This window comes from Molothrus ater, chromosome 5 (genome assembly GCF_012460135.2).
Source record: "Molothrus ater isolate BHLD 08-10-18 breed brown headed cowbird chromosome 5, BPBGC_Mater_1.1, whole genome shotgun sequence".
Classification (NCBI taxonomy): domain Eukaryota; kingdom Metazoa; phylum Chordata; class Aves; order Passeriformes; family Icteridae; genus Molothrus; species Molothrus ater.
This window is the reverse complement of record NC_050482.2, coordinates 26,821,178-26,838,289: the sequence shown is the minus strand read 5'-3', so window position 1 is coordinate 26,838,289 and position 17,112 is coordinate 26,821,178. Positions and strand designations below refer to the sequence as shown.

The 17,112-nt window shown below is 35.7% G+C and overlaps 1 protein-coding gene across 5 annotated transcripts in view; it reads right to left on the bottom strand.

Moving 5' to 3' along the window:
* Positions 1-17,112, bottom strand: part of DOCK4 (dedicator of cytokinesis 4) — a 223,790-nt gene that overhangs the window by 128,546 nt on the left and 78,132 nt on the right. For 4 of the 5 annotated variants that reach the window (XM_036400467.1, XM_036400468.1, XM_036400465.1 and 1 more), the window contains exons 2-8: positions 13,829-13,912; positions 12,768-12,808; positions 10,378-10,433; positions 8,633-8,729; positions 6,783-6,931; positions 5,362-5,446; positions 3,559-3,710 (exon numbers count right to left, since the gene is read on the bottom strand). In XM_036400467.1, the coding sequence (XP_036256360.1) occupies positions 3,559-3,710; positions 5,362-5,446; positions 6,783-6,931; positions 8,633-8,729; positions 10,378-10,433; positions 12,768-12,808; positions 13,829-13,912 (664 nt within the window). Of the gene's footprint in view, positions 1-3,558; positions 3,711-5,361; positions 5,447-6,782; positions 6,932-8,632; positions 8,730-10,377; positions 10,434-12,767; positions 12,809-13,828; positions 13,913-17,112 lie in introns of those variants that run through there. The other variant, XM_036400469.2, reaches the window with a different exon arrangement.

Sequence of the window (17,112 nt, the reverse complement as noted above, 5' to 3'; positions counted from 1 at the left end):
GCCTCAGCTGTTACAAAATGCCTTTTTTCAGAGAGAATCTATAACTGTACAAGAAAAGGTTTCACTATCTTTCATTGCTCAGTGGATATTGTCTAAGTCTGATAATTTCTTAATATTGCACAAGAAAATAGTTTTAAATTGTTTAAGTTTATTATAATTATTATAGCTTAAAATTGGCTAAGGAAAATCCTATTCTTGTGCTATAATACAAAGCTCAGCTATCAAACCACACATTCCCTATGTTATGAAGTACCTTCCTTTCATCTTACTTTCCAAAGCATGGACTTTTCCACAGGGTTTTTTCTGGCACTAGTCTGGACTGGAAATACTATTCTTTTTGGAGAGACTTTCCTCACCTCAGTATCTACAATTGCTATTCTGTTTACTGTGATACTTCAACAAATACTGCTGTTCAAACAGTTGAATGTATGATATTGATAACGTAAAACCAACAACAAAAAAAAAAAGCTGTAGAAAAAGATATCCAATCAATTAAAGAAGTAAACAGACAACGTAACTTCTAGCCCTCCAACAGGCTTTTAAAGCTGCTATTTTAATTGCATATACATGAGATTAGAAAAAATAAAATAGATTTATTAGATATATTGATGTAGAGAGAGCTTAAAATTGCAGATCCATCTGAGAAGAAGCTAATGTAGTTTTAAAAATTGTATTATTAAATCTGAATTCTGTACTCTCGCCAACTGAACTCTTTAAGGGGCTACAAAGCTGGCTTGCTTTATGTCAATTTATATGAGGTAGACAATGAACACTCTATTATGCATTCTAACAGTCTCATTAAAATAAACAGGATTACCCACCTGAGGAAAGCTTGGTACACATACAGTGCTTGCAAAATTTAACATATAAAGCAGCAAAGTCCAAAGAAATAAAGTCCAAAAAATTCTAATAACATAAGCAATGGTTTGGAGAAATAAATTTTAAGTCATTTATATTTATATACTTCTATCTTTACCTGTGCTAGTAACAAGTTTCATCTGTTCTTTTCATTACATTATTCTACAGGACCAAAAACAATGACTTGGGAAAACAATGGACAAATGACACAACTAGGTTCTGACAGATCCTAAGGTGTAAGGATCTGTGCTACAGTACACACAGCTTTTGACCAGCACTTTTGCTAGAAATGAGCAGAAGAGTCTGAGTATCCAAGCTCCTCAACTCCACTGCTGCCCAAAGGCTTTGGCATCATTGCAGGGTGTGAACTGTGGGGGCTGGGGACACTGTCTCCTCTCATGCATCAGCATCCTTCTGAGGGAGATTGTTCATGTCAAACATGCATCAGCAAGGGCCTAAAGATCTCTGAAATATCCCACCCATTTGTATTGAATAAAAAATACACATTGTACCATACTGCTGTGCACCACAATCAACCAGCTTTGTTTTAAGTCTGTAATAAACCAGTTAAGTCACTTTCACATCTAGTCCAGACAGATCATAGAAGGATCCATCTTGGATAACTCTGCATTCCAGAGTTCTTTCTGTGATACAGATATACCTTGCACCTAATTTGTTATTGGGAAAGCTCTCTTAGGTTTAGCTTTTCCAGTATGTGGAGAAGTTTCTCTTTGTTTCTTGGGAGGGTTTTTTTGTTGTGTTTGTTGGGGGCTTTTTTGTTATAGTATGGTATGTTTGTTTGAATTGCAGATGGTGCAAACTACCTTTACAAAGCTTATCCTGTCATTCCCTCCACACCCTTAGAAGGCAGTTTGGATTTGTAACAACGCATTTCTTCAAGGTTTGCCAGTAATGGGATGAGGAAGTTCACAGCAGCTGAAAACAGATGCTGGTGTCAGGAATCAATAGCTAAAGGTCAGATCACAGCAAGCACGTGAGAAACAGCTCTAGAATTTGTGCTTTCATGTAAAAGGAAATCAAATCCATTTGCTTTCACACCACCACCACTGCCTTGACCTTGTTTTCAGCAATCCATATCACCCCAAATTGTTTTCTGTCAAAGTCTGCAGCTCTCTTGTAAATCTATCACCTGCTGTGGCATTCATTGGAGTGAACACAAACAACATGTCCTGATGCACATTTAATTCTCAGAAACGACAGGAAACTGAATTTTCGTGACGACTGTCTGAAGTGCAGGCCAGAATGAAATGTCAGTATTTAAGAGCTAACACTAACACTAGCTGTGTATACATGATCTCACTAACCATAAACATTAATGTACTCAATATACTCTTCCTTCAAAGTACTGGTTACTTATTTTGCCTGCACTGCAAAGTACAGACATAATTTTGTCAAATTCAGCCCAACTTCCACATAGTTCCCCAAACTCCTATTGCCATATTTAAGACAACAGCTGTGGAAAGGATTCAGGCCGGAGAAGTTCACGGAAAACAGCCTCCCGTGGGAGGGCCCCCAGGCTGGAGCAGAGGAAGAGTGTGAGGAGTCTTCCCCTGGAGGAGGAGGGAGTGGCAGAGACAATGTGTGACCAATTGACCACAGCTCCAGTTTCCAGTCCCCTGTACTGCCAGGGTGGACGAAGGAGAGAAAATCAGGAATGAAGTTGAGCACAGGAAAAAGGGAGAAGTGGGAAGGAAGATGTTTGAAGTTTTGGGTTTATTTCTCATTATTCCTACTATGATATGATTGGTAATAAATTAATTTTCCCCATGTCAGGTCTGTTTTATCTGTGATGTTAATTGGTGAACGATCTCTCCCTGTCCTTATCTTGACCCGTGAGCCTTTTGTTCTATTTTCTGTCCCCTTGTCCAGATGAGGAGGGGAGTGACAGGGTGGCTATGGCTGGCTGCAGGCCAGGGTCAACCCACCACACCCATCACCACTGCACAGCCATTTAATGGTTCAGACTTCCTGGCCTATTCCTCAAAGAGAAATCACTGAGCTCTTGCACTAACTGTACTCTCCCTCCCGTGCTCATATTTATTAAATGCACAGTGGCTTCACTACTAATCACTCCCATGTTTTCTCTCCTAGCCAGAATTCTGAAAATAAAAGTAGCTATTGAATATTTTAAAAATCAAAGGTTATCAGGTCTCTCACAGAATTTGAACTCTAGGACAGATTGATTTTGACAGTTTCACTGAAGAACCAGCACCTTCTCATAGAAGCAAAGGCTCCTTTTATAAAAAAATATGCTTAAGTCACTGACTAAAGGCAGCCCTCCAATCTCATGTACCAAGGAGAATTCCTCTTATAAATATTACAGAGAAAACAAAAGTTCAAAGTTTTGAATGTGCACTGATTAGGAGAGATGAAAATAGAGATACTGAAAAATTGCCATTCTGTACACATACATGTATATATACTTGTATACAAAGAAAAAAAACCTGGAAGGTGAAATAAGTAAACAAGACAGAGATGTATACATTTTTGTATACCTTAAATGACACTAAAAACCAATAGACATAACAACTGAATTTCAGAAGGAGGAAAAATATTCTCATGAAACAGAACCACCTTGCCCTTGTTTCTAAATGTAGAATTTTTTACCTGGATCAAAAGATACAGTATTTATTGTAAAACTTATATAAAATCAGTATTTAAATTGAAATCATACGGTACCTGATGGGTCGATTTTCTTTACTATCAAAGAGTGAAAAGATTACTTCCAGTTCCTCTCCCAGATTGGAGCACATTAAACTCTTCATCTGAACAAAAAGATGGTGGCTGCTAGCTGGTACTGGTGTGTCTTTTTTTCGATGGCGATGTTCCATCTGAAAACACCACAAAAACAGTGACCAGTTTGAGTCAATTATAAAATTCTCAAAACAAGAAGAGGTAAAATATGTAATGTAGAATTACTTTCTTATTCCAAATTAGTATTTTTTTAATTAATACTAACTTGTATTTTTTCCTTTCTCTTGTTTTTCTTTTGCATCTGAGAAGGAAAACACAGGGAATTTACTTTCCCAGTATTACACTTCATAGTTATCTCTAGGTGAAAAACTAATCTCTAGAAGTTTGGGGTTTTTTTTACTCTGAAAGTGCAGAGCCACTTTAAAGCTTTGTGCTGTAACAACATTGTATTTCTTAGCTAGTTTAAACAGTTAATGATTTGATATTCCACTATTCAAAGACATAAAAAAATGCTTTTGCAGAAGACTAAATACCAGTATTTTAAACTGGGGAAAAGCAATCATACCCACATTTTATGACCTCTGGCAAACTGCTTTGTACAAGCTAGTAAATTGTCTTAATTTGATGTCACAGTTTATACTTTCTGCATTTTAGTTACCCATTAAGAGAAGGACAATATGAAGCTGTAATATCCCTCTCTTACATTGTAACAAACATAATTTTAAACAGCAATCTTTCTAAGCTACATAGTCCTCATACTGAGGTTATCATTTTCCCCATTTTTTTTTTTACAAAGTACAGTCCATGAGTGCCATTACTAGTTGTCTGGGTTATTTTTCCTCTCTATGTTTCTTGTGATTAATGGTTCCTGACCATATTTCATCTAGTGCTTCAACAGGATTCCATAATATTACATATCCCTTTGAAATTACTCAAAGGTATACTGATTCTAGCACAAAGAATTTACTATTAGGCTTGACACTACAAGTCAACAATACAAGTAAAATACAACTTAAAAATTATTACAAAAATACATAATTATTTCAGACCCACAAAAAATCGTAGCAATGATGTTTTTGGGGGGTTTGTACTTAAATACAAAAGTTATAATAAATAAAATTCAGCTTAAATACAAGCTTAGTCTTAAGCACATAAGGCCCAGAACTGTGTATCTGTAACAGCTGCAGTACTTAAATATGAGCCAAAGCCGACATAAATGAATTGGCAAGTTTTCTTAGACCTTGCTGGAGATTTAATCAGAATGAGAAATATCAGTGCCGGTTTCAGTAGATCAAGATGGGCTTTTACACCCAAAGGAAAGCTTTGTTATGCAATTTAACTGCTATTTACATTAATATATTAGAAAGTACCAAGAGCCCAGTATGATCAATTATTACAATATTATACCATTATTATATTTCCACAAAGCTTATCTAGACAGGCTTATAAGCCAGGTAAAGCTCTAATGATAAAGAGTCCCATAAGCTTTTATTGATGATTAAATTCATATTAACATATTAGCATAATTTTAAAGGTATATCAGAAACGACAACAAATAATATTTAAACTAAGCATGTATGCAAAGACAAATTTAATATCAAATCAAAGAATTTCATACATATTTAGAGATGACACAGCTGTTCAAACAAATTCTTTCCTTATACTAAAATTCATTACATTATAAAATGCCAATATATTGGATCAAAAAAGGTACTTTTGGTTAAATAGAAGAGTGGATTATCAGTATGTAAGTTGATAGCAAAAGTACCAAATATTACATTCACCTACCAGCCTGTAGAGCTCTGTAATACTGATCTCTTCAGGATCCACCATAGCATATTCTTTTCTTGGAACTAAGTCAAGTCCCAGTTGTCTGTATGAGAAATGGAATAACAGTAAGTAGCCTCTACTTTCAAAAGAAACAAATTAGCTCTGCATGTGTTTGTTGTTTATTTCAATAAACAATGCCCACATCAACTGGTACTCTAGAATTAGTTGACTTTGGTTTTATTTTGATGTATTTTGGCTGTAACCACCATTCACATTTGATTCATTCCCTTTCTCTACTTTGCAACATTAATAGAATGTTTTCTCACAATTTTTAAATCTGTTTCACAGAGTGGACAGTGTGCAATGGACATTGTCCTTCGTACTATTGTAAACATTTCAGTGAGAATGCACTAGTACTGTCAATTTGAATAAGAACCACGGAAAGGAAGATAAAAAGAAAATCCATCAAATGCCAAAACATCAGCTTATTTTCAGTTTGGAGTGGATGACATCAAAGATGCTTGCCTTTGTCCACTGAACAAAATAAGAAAATGAACTTGAATCAACAGGAATACAATTTATTTCCAGCACAGCAGCAAGTAATAATGTTTAAGAATGCATAAGGACATGAAATTCAAAAGATTATCAAGTTTTTCAAAAATACGTTTTAAAGAGCAGGAAAAAACCTTGTCAAAAACCTTCACAATTAATTCCTTTCAGTTACTGCAAAATTCTAAGCAGACAGGTAATCATACACATTTAGTCACAACCCTTTCACTCTGTTAGATATTTATGCTTTCAGATAGCTCTAGAAACTCCGGAAATTCAGGTAATTCTACTACTGAATATTGCTTCCTTTAGTTAGCATTTATCTGTATAAATATATGCTAAAGAACAGACTTTGGAAACAGCACCTAAATACCAGAGGGTGTTTTAACCATTTTCTTGCTTAAAAAAAAGTATGATAATAAAATTTGTGTAAGCTTATGTCAGTTATTTGGACTAAAGGAAGATGCAGAGTGCAGTAGCTGGATGTGTGTTAGAGATGCCCAAGTAGGAACTAAATTGTGTGACCAAGTTAAAAAAGAAGCAATCCCAACCAACATAGTTTCAGTTAGAACACAAAGCTCTGCTGAATGCATTATCCAGGGATCATGTGTATTAAAAAGATGTAAAATGCTGCTCCAGATATTGCAATGCAATTGGAATAAATACTGTCTTATAGACAGCACTACTGCTACACAAATTACACAGAATAAAACAATAAGCGACTTTTCACTGTTAAAACATAGCGGACAGAAAAACAATGAAGGAGAAAGTCTATTGGAAAAAAAAGCTAACGCTTGTTAGAAACGTGTTCTTTATTTCACCATTCTGCAATCAGCCTGAAGAAGTGGCTTTGCAGTTTTATTACATTTGATGTCTGTATATTCACTCACTCGTTGCCCCAGTCCAGCCGAGCAGTGATGTGGCGCTTGACGTCCTTCATGCGATCGTGGGTGAGGTGGCCAACAAGGACCTGCCTCCGCAGGTCCAGGATCTCGTTCATTATGTGCCACAGCCGGTGAAAGAGATCCCCCTCATTCCTCTGTGAGATACAAATATGATTGCCTCTGCATCACCTGATAATCAGGATATCTGCTTATAAACTGATAATCCTAATAAATACATACATGATGAGGAAATTAGGAAAACCCCCTTTTTCCCCTTACTTAGTCTATTATTCCCCATCACACTGTGACCATTTTACCTGCATGTGAGTGTGTGCATATAAAACAATTTCAGACCTCCCACAGACCTTGTCTGTGCACCACACCCATCCCAATATTCCAGTCCAACTCCTTGTGTCTCTTACATTTAACCTAATCTAGTGTACATGACAAGTATGACAAAAATTCAACAAAAAAGTTAATGTGTTGCACAACACAGCATTGTTTCATTCCAAGAGTATGCTCACTCTGTGCTGCTATCTCATCCAAACTGAATATATCATCTATATTTCAAGACTATTTGAACTCATACACATAAGGGATAGAAAAAGCAATAGCTCTAAGCATTCAAACACTGAACCACAGTGTTAATTTGTTTTAACTTTCCCTTGCATTGATAAAACTCTACACACTACCACCTAATCATAAATAAATAGTATCACACAGACAGAATCTTGTCCAGACAGTTCTTCTTTATCCAACTGTGAAGTAGGAGAAATTATGTGAATATGACTGCTTTGAAACCACATCCTCCTACTCTAATTATATACCAGCTATGGGCATAACAATTTCCCATAAATGAACCTCTGTTCTGGAAAAATCTATTAACTCTTCCTTCACTAATTCTAAGTAGTTTTACATTGTTTTTTTGAGAACCTTTAGCTTGAGAAATTACTACAACCTTCATCTAAGTGATTCATCACACAAAATTGAAGAAACACTCTTGTTAAGATTTGTTCTGTTAATTCTTGCCAAAAACCCTAAATCCCTTTCCCTTTTCTTTCTTCCTATGAATAAAAGGCATAAAAATAAAGTTCAGCTAGTTCTGCTGCATAAGTTAAACCTAAAATTCATTTAGAAGGACCGTGACTCTCCATCAACAACTTTTATATTCCAAGCACTCTGAAAAATCGCAATTTGATAAATCTGCTCTTTTCACTTCACACTCATTCACTTCATAAGCTCACTAAAAGGGCATTAATTTACTGTTATCTTGGCTTTCTGTCTGGAAAGGAAGAAAAGCAGGGTAATTTTGAACAAGCAATAACAACAGCAGTGAAGAAAAATGTTGCCAAAAAGAGCTGTGCAACTGCTGTAACAAAAAGAGGGAAATATGAATGTTATAAGTAAAAGAAAACCAAGGGAAAAAAGGTCATAGAATTAGAAACAGGAAACAAAAAGGACTTTGTAGGAACATTATAGAGAGCTATACTGACAGTATGTTTTCACAAATTTCCATCAGACACTATAGAGCTTTAAAGCTATAGAGCTGTCATTTCTGCAGTCAAAAAGCCAAATTGAATAAACAGTAATTCAGGTGCATCTTTGGTCCTGGTGTCTGATAAGTTCTACTGAAGTATATTATTATTATTATTATTCATGTGACTACAAGAGACACACTAATAACACTAAAATAAGATTTCAAGGTATTAGTAAAACATTTTAAAAAAATTTAAAAACCAAATGTTTTTGATTTTTTTCTGAAATATACACTTCAACTAAACCAGACCATCTAAACAACAGTGTACCTTTTTAGATCACATTTATTAAGTCAAAGCAATATTATTCAGGGTACTTACCACATAGAGTTGTTTCCACATTGTTCCCCAGTCTCTTAGAGTTGATGTCATTTCTGTAATAACAGAATCTTCTGTTGGAATAACCATTTCAAATTGTCTGTAACATGCAGAAGAACACATGATATTGCACAAGCATTACTAATCCCATTGCAGTTACTAATATGTAGACTTCCTACTGCCAACAGTGATATCTGTCAACCTACATGAATACTCCCTTCAAACCATGACACTTTTTATTTGTAGATTTATTGAATCCCCATGGAAAAACTTTGGGTGAAAATAGTTTAATCCCCATGCAAAGCCTTGGCCCCAGAGAAGTCAAGGTGAGGTTTTTTTACTATGAGATAAGCATATAAAAAACAACTTTCACAGCAGAATAAATCCCATAGTTTCCAAAGGGATCTTGACACTTCAGCTTTTCATGCCTGGATTACTTTTTTCATGATATCTTGTCTCTCTTACTAAATTAACATAACAATGTGACAGCTCTTGGGCATGATGTGCAGCAGGGAACATGGCCTGAATGGGAAACTAACTAACAAAGGAAATAGATGCAACAAAAATTGAAATCCATGCAAATACTGTCAAGGTGTCCACTAACAAAAATTATTCTGCCTTTAAACTTTATTTTATTGTGATGGCTTACAATTTTGTTTCAATGAGCCTTCAGTTTTAGTTATAACTTTAAAAGGAAAAAGGGATCCTAGGGCATGACAAATCACATGTGGCTGTAATTTCACTGGGAGTTTAACAGTAACATGGGGACATTTTCACCTGTGAGAATGAAACTTGTTTTAATATTATTACAGTCTTCATCATTATTTCTGCCCATCATGAATAATGAACCTCCAACACGCTCATTTATGCTCCCAAAACAAAGGTCACTTCATGCTCAGGCATCCACCTATTATGAGAAATGTCCTTACCTAAATAGTTTTCAAACTAATTTGTATCAGTTCTCTACTAATAAATCCAAATAAAGGATACAGTATGAACAATGACAAATTAAGTAAAACTTAAGTGAAAACTGTGAAATTAAGTTCACTGACAATTTTTTTAAGTTTTAAATTTTTAGAAGTGATACTATCAAGGTATCAAGTTTTATACATAAAAGAAAAAATCAGTGTTTTTTTAAGTCAGACAAGTTCAATTTCAAAACAAAATTTAAAACCGCATATTAACCAATGACTCTGGTTTTTATCAACTCTTCTAAATGTGAAAAAACATCAACATCAACTGTTGTGAAAAATAAATACTGGCTCTCCATCACCTGAAAAAAGGAAAAGGTTTCTCTGTTCATTTACAGGTTTAGCAAAATTTTTTGCCATTAAACTGATACATTTTTTTACACTTTTTTTTGTAAAATGGCAACTGGTAGAGCTGCAGCCCTCAAAGAAAACAGCTAATCTTAAGCAGCAGGTTAGAAGACAGCTTATGTAAAGAATAATTTCTTCAAATTAAGGCAATGCCATTTTCAAGCCAAACTTGACATAGTTGTTTCCCCTTTTCTCTAGACAATACAGAATGATATTCCCTATTGCATTCAGTGCCTTTCTGGATACAGCATTCCAATTTTATGACTATGCAGGAGTATCAGGTTAGCTAAAGACAACCATTTCAAGTCCTCTGGCAGTAAGCTGCAGATATCATAATGTAACTAGATGATTTACTTTATAAGCAAAAGATTTTTGGTACAAGTAACTGACCATGTTTAAATATTTGAAATCAGAACATTTCACACATACCCTTTGTTCTTAACACATGCATTCTTCAAGTGAATGTAGTTGGATGGAAATATGCCCTGAAAAATATAAAAAGTTTAGGTAAAAAGTCCCCTTACATGAGTTTGGCATTCCATTTAGTATAATTCAATATGCAAATATATGCCAAATTCAAAGTTCTCCAAATAATTAACAAAAAAACACACACAAGGAAAGAATGCAATCAATACTCAGTATAGCTCTAACAGAAACTAAAATGCCATACTCAGTAAAGTTCAAACTCTTCAACACGTCAGAAAATTAGAAGATAAACTCATGTAGAAGATGCAGAAGATTGTTTGAGAGCTCCTATATGGCAGACTGTTTTATTCATTATTTCCACCTTGATAAGAAACAGACCAGCTGTGGAGGATAATGTCTTATCAACTGCATCTTAAAAGCAAGGATTTTCAGACAGGGATTTTTAAAATTAAGCAGAATAAACGAAGTTAACAATATTCAATAAAAATAAAGTCAAGTAAACAAAGGAGATCAAAATGGAGTCTCATTTGGTAGCTGCTCTGCCTGCAGTGCACAGGAAAGCTGTGGTAGATGCCTATGACAGAGCCTGTGCCTGCCAGGAGCAGCCCTGTCCCAGCTGTTTAAGGCTCCCCACCATTCTGGTGAGCACTCAGCATTGCTGCAACAGTCCCACTGCTCTAAAGCACACTGGCCTGCACAAATCAGATGAGCAAAATGTGAAGCAAGCTCCAAGCCTCTGGCTGGGAAGATAATACACTACATCTCATGCAGTGAGAGAAAATACATATATGGTCTCTTCATAATAAGCACAGCTGCATACAGCTTTCCTTTGTGATGATGGTGTCCCATTTTCTTTTCACACAACCATTAGACCTTCAAAACCAAATCTACTGTGTAGTGGCAACTACCCTTTTAAAATGCTCCTACTCCTCTGTAATGCAAAGTAGTTGAGGGGAGCATCTCCCAAGGACAGGAGGACATACAGCCCTGCAGGTGCAACAGGGATGTGTCAGGGATGCAGATGCACCCTTACTGCACACCAGCTGCCACACATTACTCCTTCCAGGGTCAAAGCTGGCACAATAACAAGGGAAGAATCTTGACAGAGCACTACCAATAACAAGAGGAGGTACAAGGTGTTCTTATGATTTTACTTTTGGAGATACTCTCTTCAAAAATCCAAGTCAGAAAATCTGTTTGCATTCACAAACAGTTTCACATTGCTAGGAAAACAGAATATATAGCTCATCTCTTCACACATCAAGTCATGTTTAGAAAACCTATTCATAACTTCCATCACACATTTGACAGACCACAAAGCAAGACTGACAGCAAGCATGTGGTGAGAATTGCAACAAAAGACACAGAAGATGCAATAACAAACCACAACTGCTCATGTCTTATAAATCAAACTGTAAAATACATCAATGAGGTCAAAGTAGTAAACATCAAATTAGACTCTGTGGCTAAATTTATTGTTTGAATTGACCTTCTGTATAAAGAAAGGAAATTTATGTGATTAGAGACCACAGGCCTTGGCACAAAAGGCCAATAACTGGATATAAGGCCCGATAAACTTTTCAAAATTATTGTGTATGTGCCTTTTTTGCAGCTGAATAATCTTGGAAATGAGGACAGAAAAAAGAAGAGCACAGCTTATAATGCAGGTTAAAGGATGAACAGGTAATTTAGGATCTTTCTTTCCCATGAAAAGAAATCTGTACAATCCCAGAGGCAAGACAACAAGAGAGGTTAAGAAAATAGACAAAAAAGACAACTAAAGCTTAAACGTACAACATGAACAGACACTGAAATATAAATTTCAGTAACTTTTCATGTCTGAATGCAGAAGAAATAAATCAGTGAAGTCTGGTTTAGAATACTATGCTACTATGGAAACCAAAGACTACACATCAAAGAAAACCAAAATGAACCATGTATTTTACATGGCAGCACATATGTTTTATTCAATTGATACTCTGCATGGGGCTCCTATAAACTGGCTGTCTCCACTGCCTGCTGTAAATTAATTCGTAGCTTCAAGAAAAACAGGCACAGTTTAACCAACTTTTCCAACAGTTTCTACATTTTTTATTCTCAATAGTCTTTTCCCTTCAACTCAGCTTCCTCTGAGTGGAAAATCTAAAGTTTGGAAATGAAAGAAAATTCACCACAGCCCTGGATTTGTGAAGTGTATTATCCTAACACATAGAAGCATTTCAAAAGGGTAATCCATGTCCAAATCTAATTAAAGTAGTACCAATAATGTACTTAACACTACGCTATGGTTTTCTTTTAAGAGTAAATATCACACACTTACGAGCAGATTATTAACTTTTAAAAAATAAATATATATTTTTGCCCAAGAATGCAAAACTGCAATTGACCTTTACCTTAAGATTGGGGTTTTTTAAGGCAAATCCTCTGTACCATCCTGTGAAGAAAGCACATTTTGGTTTTTAAAGAGTGCAAATCATTTACATATGTAATACAGATTTCATCTTTCCCTTTTGGACAGATATGACAATTCCACAGTGCTGTCAGACAATATTAATTTAAAAGATTTTCCATACAGTGAAAGGTATTTCATTTAAACCAGTTCATATTTGGATGACTTCATTCACACAATTTCAGGAATTACTCTTAAACCCTAGATGTTTCTAACAATGTAACCTAGGTAAATTCTGCCTTGGACACCACAGTGGTCAAAGCAGAAATAGTTTCTTACTGACTCAAAACATTTACAAATAATTTCTGGACTTGAGGTTCTACATCTATCAACTAGAATGCTATATAAAACTCATAATATACCTGATTCAACAGAATAGATCCTATGCCTTCTAAAAGAACATTTCTTACAAGGTTAACCATACATAATCCTGCTACAATATTACAAAAAAAAAAAAAAGCCACCAACAAAAATGATAAAACCCTATATGATCCCAAATGATAAAAAAAAATCAATGTGTTGATTTTTAGATGTTAGGGAGGCAGATTATGAAAAGAAAATGCAACTTTATTTCTCTAACACTAGCAACAGACATTTGTTAAAATTATATTTGCATTCTCTAATGCAAAGCAGAGGACAATGCTTACACTGCTTTAAGATTTTAAGTTGTGACTTTGAATTAATTTGAAAATGTCTTGATGGCAGCCAGGTTTCCCTCAGAAATACCAAGAAAGCAAAAGAATCATGAGAGACTTCCTTTCTGTCATAACTCTTATCCTCTGTAAATGTTTATTAAAGAGAGATTAAATAAAAATTAATGTACTGCAAATTAATTATTATAGAGATTAGAGCTCACTGAACTGTGGAAAAAAATTAAGAGGCCAAAATGTATTATATTATTGATTTCAAAAAATGTGTTACTTTAAGAAAATAAATGAATATTAATGGGGTTCAAACCATCAATACACAAAACTTAATTCTCACTGGAATCACCTGTGAACTCACCATCACATTTCTCTAATATTTGAACAGTGTCTCCAATCTCCAGTGATAGGCCATGTGGGACTGTCCCTCGAAAACCAGCAATTACTGAAAAATATAATATGCTTCAATTACTCACAACATTAAAATATAAATTATTCCTACTGTTAGCAAAATAATATATTACCATGAGAAATTACATGTTAGAAGAAACAGGCTTACTCAAATTTAATAAAGTGTGAAAAAAGTAAAAAAAAAGAATAATTAAGCCACTTTTATGAGCAGAAAATTCAAAATACAGGACTCAGAAATAAACCTAAACACAGCCTTATGATACATGAATGGAAAGCTTGTACTGCAGAACACTATTAGCTAGTATAAGTACCCTGAAGGACAGAAAGTGTTTTATTCCAAATGCTTACACTAACACGCATCAGACCTCAGAATTTTGTGAGCTGAAAGTGCCAATATGTGCCAATATTTTTGTTGCCATCCATACCACTCACACACCATGAAAAGAAAACCTTATTTCACATTTGCTTAATGGATGCTATAGACCCAGCACTCCATAAAATCCCAAATGTGAGGAAATGGTTAGGGGGTGGAGACCACTAAAGCATGTTGTTCACTCCAATACATCCAGTGCACACTAAGCTTCCCCTGCAGCTTCACCAAAGCCATTGAAGGGAGGTCATGAGCTCAGGCTGAGACAAGAGCTATAGAAATGGAACTGGAGATAAAACAAAACATCCACCAGAGCAGTGATGTTCCCAAATATTTACAATGGCCAAATATTAAGTCTTATATTGTTAGTTCTAAAGCAATAGACAGCTATTCTTTCACTCTGAATCAAAACAAAATACCCAAAAGCCACTCAAAGAGCTCACTCCTAAAAATGCTAAAAATCCATTAACATGTTAGATAGCAATTCAGCTATTCAATCTTGTTCTTTCTGTACTTGAAATGCTGAATTAAAATATTGCCTAATTCAGGCCACGAGACCAAGCAATAGTGCTTTTGGTTCTCTGTATTGTCATCTTCTTTCAGAGTTGAATTTTGAAGTGGAAGAGGAAAACAGCCTATCCACCAGGGCATGATGCACAAAAAGACTTTGCAGCCTAACAGCAGTCTTACTGCTGTCAAATATCTACCCATCCAGACAGGAAACCACAAATATAAGAGCACAAAAGGAAACCCCACTAACTGAGAGGCATGACAAGAAAACTTCACAAATAAAAGCCAAAAGGATGTGCATATATGCAAGGACATATATCCGCTCTTGCCTTCTGTTGGAGGTCTACCCTGCCACAAGCAGACACAACACTCAAACACAACATAACCTGTCATGGACCATCTGTGCCTGCCACATTGTTCATCAAAGGCAGCAGGAGAGGTTAGCTGGCAGCAACCACAGGAACCAGAAATTTCTTTGTGAATCTTCAGAAGAAAGTTCGGGATTTTAAGAGTAAACCCACAGGATACGGTTTATGCTATAGGACAGCACATTTAAAAAATGCACAAAAAGTACTTTTTTGCCAAATCCTTCTCCAGAATTTGAAGACTTCAAAACTCATTGTATTCCCTCATCATTTCACTCATGAGAAAATCATCACTGTGATTAACCCACAGTATTTATCCCTAAAAAAATCCTGTGAAATTATATCCCTGGACAGTCCCTAAAAGTTTGACACACCATGAGACCAGTATTTATAGTATTGATCCCCCTCAAGAATGTGCATTGAATCAATCTCTATTTGTCCTGGTGCTACTCACACTCTTCAAGCTTTTTACACTGAACTGAATACTGAATACTGTGAGATTTGAAGCAAGAAATAAAAAGCTGCTTTGGTTCCACACCATGATCAAGTGCACCATGATCATTTGCAGCAGCTTAGTAGCAAGACAGCATTAGTACAGTGAGAAAATTTGTCTAAGAGTTTAAAAAAAAACAACAAGAATTCTTCAATTAATTATTTTACAACGAGCTGAAAATTAAAACAATTTATTAACTCTGCAGAAATAAAAATAAGAAGCAAACCCCCTGAATATCAATGCAAAGTGCATCTATATTCTAGTGTGGCACTGGAATGACAGAAGTCACTCTGGTCACCTTTCTAGTTTGAAAGGCTCAAAATTTAAATATGAAGCCTGCCAAAATAGCACGTACAGCAACTGAAATAAAATTAAGGAATTACCTGAAGAAGTATGCAAAACAAACCAAACCCTCATCTGTTATTACAGTTATGAGATGTCTTATTTTTAAACTCTGTGAAATAAAAAAAGGACAGTAATTTTCTCCTTATGAGACAATATATCCTGTCACATTGTTATGATTTGACTTTTCTGTGACATTCAGTTTTTATTACTAGTTACTAGAGATGTTAAAGATCTTTTTCTCTTCTCTTTTTTAAGTTTAAAAAAAAACCTTTCAGGATAAAACAAGATTGAAATCTGACACAGTGTTGAAAATAGCTAGAAATCATTTTAGAGCATGTATAGAAGAACAAAATTATATCCTGAAATATCTTCTAGAAAGACGGCCTGCAGAGTACCAGAAAAAGAAAGAAATGAGGGCATCATCTTCACCTCTAAGCACATTCACCTGATCACTTGAAAAACACTCCCTGGATTCTTGTGGTGTAAGGTCAGGCTCAAAACAGGTAGCCTGTGGTGTTTAGCAGTGTCAATCAAAGTAAAATAAAGAGCATTGCAGAGCAGCAGAGGATTTAATGAAAAGCTCAGGAACCCACAGATAAATTTACCTCACAAATGTTGACTCAGATAACTTTGTAATAATCAAATCATGCAACTGAATTGGGACCAAGACAGAAAGCGGCCAACACAACAACTGTTCTAACAACTGGCAACCACAGATGAGGGCTGAAGCACCCAACAACTTTTTTGCCTTGGTCTTAAAGGGCAACTGATGAGATACATGAGATGAGTATCTCATGTACCTCTCGCGAGATACAAGAGCATGTAGCTGTGAGAACTCAGAACATCCCTCTGGCTGCCCAGAATGGCCAGGACCCCTGCCAGGGGGCTCAGAAGCCCTGGCATGGAACCCAAAACACCTGGTTTTGATTATGACCCATGGAGCAAATTACCAACCTTATGTGAAGATCAGCAAGCCACAACAGTTTAGGTAGAATAATAGGGAAGTTATCACGGGACAGAAAAGTAGATTTTGGGGGTTTTGGTATGGGGGCTCAGGAGGCAAGATGGAGAGAACTGGGTGTGTCCAGCCTTTCTCCTTCTTGGCCTCCATCTTCTGCTGTGATGCTGGCCCTTATAGATTGGTTTAGAGT